Source organism: Arachis duranensis, chromosome 7 (genome assembly GCF_000817695.3).
Source record: "Arachis duranensis cultivar V14167 chromosome 7, aradu.V14167.gnm2.J7QH, whole genome shotgun sequence".
NCBI lineage: Eukaryota > Viridiplantae > Streptophyta > Magnoliopsida > Fabales > Fabaceae > Arachis > Arachis duranensis.
The window spans coordinates 56,397,573-56,408,162 of record NC_029778.3 but is presented as its reverse complement, the minus strand read 5'-3'; the positions used below and the strand labels follow the sequence as shown (position 1 = coordinate 56,408,162).

At 35.4% G+C, this 10,590-nt stretch overlaps 1 protein-coding gene across 1 annotated transcript in view; it reads left to right on the top strand.

Moving 5' to 3' along the window:
• The window catches only part of LOC107459114 (probable mitochondrial-processing peptidase subunit beta, mitochondrial), a gene marked incomplete in the record, with an annotated part of 6,426 nt that extends 3,916 nt beyond the window's left edge, over positions 1-2,510 (top strand). The window contains 4 exon segments of the mRNA XM_016077323.3: positions 103-201; positions 1,291-1,356; positions 1,892-1,999; positions 2,094-2,510. Of these exon segments, the coding sequence (XP_015932809.1) occupies positions 103-201; positions 1,291-1,356; positions 1,892-1,999; positions 2,094-2,180 (360 nt within the window).
• Between the last annotated feature and the right edge of the window lie 8,080 nt (positions 2,511-10,590).

Below are 10,590 nucleotides of genomic sequence, written 5' to 3'. Positions count from 1 at the left end.
CTGATGTTTAAAAAGTTACTGTGCATTTCTTTACCATTTCCTTTTATCCACATCTTCAATTATCTCTCTTGAGAAACATTTTCCTTCTCATTTATTTTCCAGCCGGATTGCTTGGACGATTTGTCATATGCAATAATGTATGAGACAACCAAGTTAGCTTATCGAGTTTCAGATGATGATGTTACCCGTGCTCGTAATCAGGTGTGCACCTATTTCTAGTACTGATCCTTTGCGTGCTACTTGAATTTGAAATTGGAATTATGTTTATGCACTGTAAGGAGGCTTCATTTACGGATGACTACTATCTGGTTCAAGATACCCATGTAGTTTAGTGTGTTATTTTCACAGGTCTTGTATTTTTTCCTCCGCTAGGATGGTTTGCCTGCAATTGAAAATTTTTATATCCAACAGAAATAGTTAATTCCTCAGAAGTCTAATTCTTGAGGAATTTTCATATAAATTTCTGGACTGGGATCAAAATTTCACTTCTGTTTGTTGGATACCACTGTACACCTCCACAGATTTGGAGTGCTGAAAATTTCCGACAAATGGAACAGTAATTTCATTCTCACTGTCATTAGCACTTGTAACCCAATTGCATATACAGTTATTAAGGTGGGTGCATGTATCCCACCCCACCTAATGGGAAGACTTTGAAGTTATTTGTTGTATTGGCGGTTACTTCCTCATAATCAGATATTACTGAGTTTGAAGTCTGGTCAAGTGTTGTTGAGTGTTAAACTGTACCTGATTCCAAGCTTCTTGGTGTAAGCTTTGATGTAGGAAAAGGATAAAGATAGGAATGGGTAACCCTATTCTATTCTTTTTCTTTCAATAACTTATCCTTTAATGCATCACGTTTTCCTTTTGTCAACTCTGTTGGAAAGTAATTTCATTTTCCCGTTTTTGGAAAGTATTGTCTCTGGAAGTATAGTAGTTACTTAAGATCTATCTCCACTTGATCTTTTTTGATGAGCGTGCTAGATGTACTGTATTTTTTCTTTATTGAAGTTATGCCTAATACACGATGATTAACTTCTACCACATATGTATAATGAAGAATTGTCAATGCATTCAATTGTGAATCTTATTTGTCAGTTAGAGCATATCTGCACAATCTTCCTATCACATTTACTGTTGTGAGACTTTTAATGTTGAAATGGTCATTTGAATCTTAAGGTGCACTAATGTTTTTGTCTTAATTTTTGTATGAAAAAATGCTTTAGTTAATTGTTAATTAATATTTGTTTCCATACTGCTATCCCCACTTCTAAATGTGGTTTTTTACAGTTGAAATCTTCGCTGCTGCTTCACATAGATGGAACAAGCCCTGTAGCTGAAGATATTGGACGCCAGGTATGATAGGTCTTGAACTTCATAATGAAAAAGAGGAATTATGAAGTTGTTTTTAATCTAATAACTATTGTGTTTTTAATCTACCAATGAAATAATACATAACTATTGTGTTTTTAATCTACCAATGAAATAATCCATATGTGGAATTTCGAATTTGCGTAGCATGGTAACTTAAGGTGGTAAATAGTTCATTGACTTGTATCTCCGTATATTTGTAAATTTTGATTTTCTTAATTAGTGTGAAACATGAATTTGATGGCAGATTCTTATTTTACAGAATTCTATATTTAGCTACTTGTGATAAGTAAACCAAAAATGTGTTTTTTTTTTTTCCCTCTAATAGATCAGACAATGTGTTTTTAATCTAATAACTATTGTGCTGTTGTTTTTTCTATAGCTCATCATACTGCAACTCTGCAAGCTTACTATCATCTGCTCTAAGACAATCAATCTGTGCTAAGCTTATTTTCTCAGAACATATCCTCTGTTAGATTTTTGTAGGTTTTGTTTCATTATCTTGTTTGTGTTGTTTCAGCTACTTACATATGGCCGGAGAATCCCATTTGCTGAATTGTTTGCTAGAATCGATGCTGTTGATGCAAGCACAATTAAACGTGTTGCAAACAGGTTTATTTATGACAAGGTAAGTAGGGAAAACTAATATGTTGCTTGGAAATTGGAACTATATGATGGTCTCGTGTAAATATTTTTATGATTATCATGTTTATGCTTTGCAGGATATTGCTATTGCTGCAATGGGACCTATTCAACGTTTGCCCGACTACAACTGGTTCAGACGCAGAACCTACTGGAACCGCTACTAGTCATCTTAGTTTTCTGCTTAATTCATCTCCAAGGGAGGTCTGGCATAAAGTTTTGTTTCAATATACAACATGTATGCCTCTGGTAGCTGTGTTAGCCGCCAATTTTTATTTTTTATAGGCCTGTGTTTCTCTAACATTCATGCGAAAATAAGTATGCTTTTGTCATTGATGTAATTGGCATCGTTGATTCTGCGTTAATGCTTGTTGCAAAAGTAGGTATTGCCTTGAAGTTGCCTTGTATCTTCCTGACTTAACACTTGCATATGGTCCAGTTTAAAAGGTTAAGCCTGAATTCTGGCTGCTCGCAATGTCGACTTAGTTCTTATTGAACTACACGCCACCTGTATCTTCTGTTATTGGAACCAGTGCTGTTAAAAGAAAAAAAAAACACTTTAACACCAAACAAAACCATGGAAGGAGTGAAAGTCTAGCGTTGTCGTCGCGGTGTTTCTTTCTCCGAAAGGTTCTATCTAGCTCCCCAATCTGACGAGTTCAAGCCGCCAGCAATGGAGGAGATAGATTGGCGGTCTCAGTTTCGCATGCTAGAGAGGGAGAGGGTGTCAAAACCTTCACCCAAAAAAAAAAAAAAGCTATTAAAACGAAACCTGATTTATATCGGTTTGAAATTGGTTCTTGCACTAGTTTAAGCGAAACCTGATTTAACTAGTTTACACCATGGTCACCATTTGATTTAGTATTCTAGTGTCTGCATATTCCTCTCTTTAGTATCCGTGCTGTACCCTTCAAGTAGCACCGGAGGTTCAAGGTCTAAACACTCTTAATGGGCATATAGATCCAACAGTAGTTCTCTATGCAGCAAGGGTCTTATGTGCCGAGTGTCATTTCCAACAAGAGTGGTCTTTCAGATTTATGGTATTCACCATTTTAGACTCTCAAATCCAAAATTTATTATAGTGGTCCTTAAGATTTGGCTCTAAATTGCTATAATGGACACTGCAACAATTAGTTGACGTGGTTAGATTGGTTTCAAGAGCCAATTTAGTCTCTCTTCTTTAAAACCCTAATTCATTCCCATTATTGAAAAACAGGGCATGCAAGCCTAGACCTTTTTTTTTGGTAAGAACCTTAAACCTTACTCCAATATAGGAAATCGATGAAACCCTAGAAACTGTAGTAATAAAAAAAGGGTTAACAACTGTTGGTACCAAAAATAGATTTTTCTCGACAAGAAGGCGTTTCAACTGCCAATGGTTTCGACTATAGAAGCAGAAACGGAAAAGTTGAAGTCAAAGAAGAATGATATAAAAGAACACTAAAGTCGAAAGGTAGTTAGTGCCTTTCCTTGAGCATCAAGGCTTGCTGCTCGACCTTCAAGTTAAGTGGAGAACATGGGTGCGAGATTTGAAAAGCAAGCTAAAGAAAACATGGGACTTGAAAACCAAGACGTGGGTGTCAAAAATTGGGGGTCAAGATTCTTCAAGATAAGGTTAGGTCATAGCTGAGAAAAAGAAAAAAGTATGATAGTAGACGACATGCTCCATGATAAGATCATCTCCATGGCCTATAAATAGTAGAAACTCAGAAGAGTTATGGGATTTCAATCAAGAACACTAGATCATCACATAAACTCATAAAATTCTGTCTTTGTAACATAAAGGAAGAACATGGAGTTCAAGTGCGTGTGGTGTTAGAAGTCAACTTTTGTTTTGTTTTCTTTTGTTTATTTAATTCATTTTCTTTCATTGCTTTACATTTTGTCGTTATTCTAGTTCCTTTATGATTCAATGTTATGTTTCATTGATTTAAAACTTTTCTCTGCTTATTTATTTATTCATTCATTTTACATTGTTCAATATAAATTTGTCGCTAGTAATTTCGACGCAAGTCATTTTCAACACTATTGCTAAGTAATTTCCGGGTCGAACTCACTCTTTTTTAGAGGAGTCGTATCTGCTCCCCGAACTGAGATCGTGATACAAGCTCGATTCGACACCCTATCGAACAATACCGAAAATCGAGTAAAACAAATTGGCACGCCCAGTGGGTCCCTAGGTTAAGTGATTGTCAAATTTGCAGGCAATTACGCAGTGACAAATTAATAATGTCTAATAGAGCTTCAATTTTGACAAATACGTTGAATAATGTAATTGGAGATTCTACAAGAGGACCTGACAGAAAGGTTGTTCCATCGATTGGCACCGCGAGTGGACGAACAACTTCAGTTGTCACAGAAGGGATCCCAACGGTTGTACCTATTACATGGCCTCTATATGAGTTACCTTCAAATTATTCTTCACCTATAGAAAATCTTAATATTGGAAATATAGGAGGTGCTACTGTAAAGAATAATCCTTTGTATAATTCAGTACCACCCCCAGGGTATCTTTTCATGGGGACATACTATTATAACCCTGACATGGCAAACTATAATGCCTATCAACACTTAATGAACAATCCTCCATATATGGGATCTGTTTCCATGCCACAACCTATTCCTACATGTCGAATGTCACTTCGACACAAGGCATAGGAGCACCTAGAGTATCGATAGGAGGGACACATACCTCTATATTCCCAGAAATGTCGAGGTAGATTCCTGACGGGACATCTTTGCCTAATACAGTCGAATATTTGGCTGTATTTAGACAACAAATCAAGAATAGCCATCATGATTTAGTAAATATGATGACACAACAGATGGTTATAGTACTAAATCCCATGTTTGAAAATAACAATGCTAGAATAGAGCAAGTTGCTCAATGAGTCGATGATATTGCAGGAGCAATTAATCGATTTTTAGTTCAACCTTTGGGGAGATTTCATGTTAATAATCCTCCTCTCATGTTAAATAGAGGAGACGATCCAAACAGGATATTGAACAAAGTTAGAGCAAATAATACTGCTCATACTTATGGTCAAAATATAACTCAAGCTGTCAAGCAAATCTTGAATAGAGTAGGACTGAATATTGGGGTGACAAATCAATATTATTTTATATCCTCTTTTTCAAATTTTGTTTTACAGGCTGAACTCCCTAGGGGAGTCAAAACTCCTAAATCTCTTACAATGTTTGCTGGGAAAAGTAGAGAATCGACTGTAGAGCACATTGCTCGATATTTAGTCGAAATATGTTAGATGGCCAATAATAAATATTTGAAAATGAGTTATTTTCCCTTTTCACTAACAAAGAACGCTTTTACTTGGTTTTCAAATTTACAACCTAATTTGATCCATAATTGGGGTAGGGAAGAATAAATGTGAGTTTGTCTAACTTATTCACAGTGAAGAGAGAAAAAATTGGGTCAGTCAATGACTATCTTATTCGGTTCAAGAATATGAGAAATAAGTGTTTCACACTTATTCCTGAACTTGGAATAGTCAACATGGCTGTCAATAGGCTTGGTTTCAACATTTAAAAGAAATTGGTAAATCAACAATTTCTCAACCTAGCTCAGTTGGCTGATAAAGTTAAGCAAATTGAGAAGTTAAATAAAGAAAAAGAAGAGCTAGAGTTGAACAAAAGAAATCCTTTTTCAATAAAAAGGTGAACTATATTGACTGCATGAGTGAGGAAGAGTTGAATAGTGAATTTACTTTTGCTGCAGAATTAAAAGATGGACCTTCTTATATGTGTTGATCTCTTAATCTGGCAAAAAAATAAGACTCCTATGTCAGGAGGAAAGAATTATTCTTTCGATCTAACAAAAACTAAACAAATCTTTGATATGTTGTTAAAAAATAAACAGCTTGTACTCCCTGAAAGGAAAACAATGCCATCTATTTCTGAAATTAGAAATAAAAAGTTTTACAAATTTTATCAAGCTTCTGGACATTATACTAATAATTGTGTTCATTTCAGGGACTTGATAAAAAAGGCTATTGACAGAGGTCGACTTAAGTTTGCGGATAAGCCTGAAATGAAGGTGGATTACGATCCCTTCCAAGTAGCATCAAACTTCGCTAAAACAGAAGAAGTGGAATTTACAGTCAACATGGCTTGTGTCGAACCTATAAAGAAAGATGAGCAACTTGAGCTGGACATGTTTCAGGTAGAAAAGTCTATTTATCCAAAGGTAGGAGAAGATCTATTAGATTTCTTGTTGAGACCAAGGAAGGAGGAACGAAATGTAGCTATATGCCCTCGATGTATTACCTTGTTCGACATTTCAGCTTCTAAGGCTTTCGAATCATATGAAAAGAGTAGAGAGCATGTTCATCAGGAAGAATTAAGACATGTTCGATTGAAGCAAGGGGTTAAAGGTCGAGAGCCTGTAGCTACTCCTGTCAAACAACATATGCACACGATGGTGATAGTTGACCAGAAACCCCAGTGGGTGTCAAGTCGAACTAGAGTTCCTCCGTCCAATATATTGAATAAAAATGGGCACAGAACAATGCCCGAAACTACTCTAGAAATTACAGTTTCAATGTTCTTAGAGGAGGTTTTAGAAATTGGGTTGGAGCCCAGAAAAGAGTAGGTTCCAGACAAGGAGTAGGTAGAAGGGGCAATGGTCGAGGAAGGTCTTTACACAATTTTCAAGAGCTGTGACCCAAACGCAGATGCCTATATCGATTGATGCATGAGCATCTTTTCCTTATTTTTTGTTTATTTTAAGTTAGAATTTAATAAGTTTTGATGTTATTTTAGTGTTTAAAACCTCTTTAGATGCTACTTTGAGTTGTTTTGGTGTTTTTATTATTTCAAGTGAAGTTTGGATCAGTTTGGCAGAGTTTGTGTGCAAGAAAAGAGAAGAATTCAAAGCTGCCAAGCTGGCGCAAAAGGTGGACCTGGACGTTTAGCGTCAGAAGCTCAGAAAAGCGTGGAAGCCTCTGCCTATTGGGGTCCTAAACGCCAAACGTGGCATTTAGCGCCAGGAACTCAGAATCAAAAGGGAGCTTCCTGCCCAGAAGGGCGCTATACGCTACAACTGGCATTTAGCACTAGCATTCCAAATCTCATTCTCACCAATGGAGCATCTTTAGTTGGATTTAGCTTTTAATTACTCTATTTTATTTTAGTTATTTTTAATTACAAACAAAATCTTTTATGTTTAGAATTTATTATTTTATTTTAGTTTCAAAATAAAATTATGTTAAATATAAAAGAGAAAAGATTCACCCTTCGGGGGATCCTCTCTCTTCCGCACTAAACCTCCTTGGTTAAGGTTAGGAGCTCTGTTTATTTCTATGGATTAAGCGGAAGAATAACCCTTATTCTATATGCATTCTTGTGATTCTTGGAAGAGTTATCTCACTTGAACAACACCTTGAAAGTAAATTTCTCCTAAATATCTAATTACTCGGACTTGACAGGATACGTGACATATAATCCTTTTATATATGGGTAATTAGGGTTTTTGTGGCTATAAACTAAAATTGAACTTAACCCTCTAATCGAAATTAAGTGACTGAGATATTGGAGATTAACTAGGTTAGAGGAGACTAAACCACTAAGACATTATGGTTTAGTCACTGACAGTTTGCCATGAAATAAGTCTTGCATGATTAAATTAGTTGGTAAGAAAACTTAATCCGAAACAATAAACATCTCCGATACCTTAACTACTTTCTCTCATATATTCTACATTAAATTCACTGTTTGCGTTCTCTATTCTTTGAAGTACTATTTAATGCTTTTTGAACCCCAAACATCACTTTCTGCTTGCCTGACTAAGAAATCATTTGACAATTATTGCTTAGTCCATCAATCCTCGTGGGATTGACCTTCACTCACTTGAGGTATTATTTGGTACGACCCGATACACTTGCTGGTTAGTTTGTGGTTTTGAAATACCCAACCAAGTTTTTGGTGCCTGATGATTGGATTTTTGACAGTTTAGAATTTCACAAATGAATTCTCGTTGCAAGTATAGTTTCTAAACCAACAATAATCCTTTCATACAAAAGATTGTTTGTCACAAGTAAAAAACCCCTAAATTTATAAACCGAAGTATTGGAACCTCGGGTCGTTCTCCATAGGAATTACAATAAAGTGCCTTGTTATTGGTTATGAGATATTTTGGGGTTTTTAAGATTTTAGACAAGAATTATAAATGGCAAAGAAAATAAACTAACAACTAACAAAGCTCTTGGTAAGGTATGAGAACTAGAAGTCCTATCCTAGTTATCCTCCTCAATTGTGACAACAAATTGTCCATTGCTCCCACTTAGTTAACCTCTAACCATGGAGGAAAGTCAAGTGGATGAATCAATTTGATTCCTCAAGTCCTAATCAACTCATAAAGGAAAGACTAGCTTTAGAGGCATTCAAATCAATTAGCAACTTCTAATTATCTATCAACAAAGGAATTAGATAACTTAAGAGTCACTAATTACTCAACCAAAGCCAAAAGGAACAAAATCTATACTAAAATCCAACCAAGCATTTCATCAAACACTTGGAAGGTACAAAAGAAAGGCAAAGCAAATTGACAACTAGAATGAAATCTAACAACTATTATTGCAAGGAATTAACAACAACAATCAAAGGAAACACAATTATTATGAATTACCTCAAATTGAATTGAAAGAAAGGAGAAGGAACAAGAGTAGATCTACAACAAAGTATAGAAACAACATAAAGAAAATTACAACAAAAGAATAGAAGAAGAATGAATGTAATAACACGGAATTGAATGATAGAAGTAGAAGAAGATGAATTAAAACCTAGATCTAAGAACTAAACCTAATCCTAATCCTAATCCTAGAGAGAAGTGAGAGCTTCTCTCTCTAAAACTAACTCTAAACTAATCCTAATGAGTAAAAATGATCAAAAAGTCCCTTTGCTCTTCAATCTTTGGCTTTAAATAGTAGTTTAGGCACCAAAATTGGTTGGGATTGGGCCCCACAACTCTTGAAAATTCGTTGGGTGCGAATTCACTTAAAAATCAAGTATCAGCATCGACGCGTACGCGCACAGCACGTGTACGCGTCCATGGGCCATTTCGCAAGGTGCGCGTAAGCGCCAGGTGCGCGCGCGCGTCCATGGGTGAGTTCAACTCTTTGGCTTTTTCATGATTTCTCCACTTTGCATGATTTTCTCTTCACTCCTTTGATCCATTCCTAGCCTTTTTAATCTGAAATCACTGACAAACACATCAAGGCATCTAGTAGAATCAAAGGGAGATTAAAATCATAAAGTTAAAGGCCTAAAAAGTATGTTTTCACATCTAAGCACAAATAAGAAGACAATCACAAAATCATGCTAATTCATTGAATAAATGTGGGTAAAAGGTCATAAAATCCCTTAAAATCAATACAAGATAAACCCTACAAATGGGGTTTATCAACCTCCCCACACTTAACCCAAGCATGTCCTCATGCTTAAACCAAGAATGAAGTAAATGTATGGCATTTGTTCAAAGGAAACTAACTAAATGTAATCTACCTATATGCAACTATCTTAATGAATGCAATTGCTTGGTCAAAATAAATCAATTCCCAAGAAGCATATATGCACAAGGGCTAAGGACTAGCAAGTCTAATCCCCAATTGAATTGAGCTATTAAATATTTTTACAAACTTGCATGAAGGGATGATCATATGTGAAAACATGTAATTGAGCATCAAACCCTCACCGGATGTGTTTGCACTCTATTTGCTCAAGTGTTTAGCGTCGATTCACTCAATTCTCCCCTAATCATGCTTTCCAAGATTTGTTCTTCTTCTAACAATCAACATATATTTCATGCATGCATACATCTATCATGAGGTGTTTTCTTTCGGTTGTAATGGGGCTAGTGTCAAGGTAAGGATGCATATTTGGTCAAGTGGACTAAAGATTTGAATCTTTGATCAACTTAAACTTTCCACCTAACCTATGACAACCTATACAATTAAGTACTAATCTAACTACCCATTCCTCACTTTTTCACATACTCATGCATTTCCTTTGCATTTTACAACACATATGCATTTATTTTATTGAGCTTCACTTTGCTTTGGGGCATTTTGTCCCCTTTTTATTTCTTTCTTTTTCTTTGTTTCTTTCTTTTTCCATTTTTTTCTTTCTTTTCTTTTCCATATTATTTTTCTTTTCTTTTCTTTTTTTTCTTTTGTTTTTCTCATTTTTTTCTTTTTACAATAAAGTATATACAAAGGTATCAATGCATAAGGTCTATACATTCATTACACATAAGCATATACCCAATTCCCAATATTTACAACACAAAACTACCCTTTTATTCTCAACCAATGTCCCAAGTTTCCCACACTTGAATAATACTCACACATACTAGTCTAAGCTAATCAAAGATCCAAATTAAGGACATTTATTATTTTCCGCTTTAGGGCTTGTAATGTGCTAAATTAAGAACAAAGTGGGTTAATCGTAGGCTCAAAGTTGGCTAACAATGGAAGATAAAAGGTAAGGCTATTTGGGTAAGTGAGCTATTTGAAATGATGGCCTCAATCATATAAATGCATGAATACACAAAATAATGGATATAAA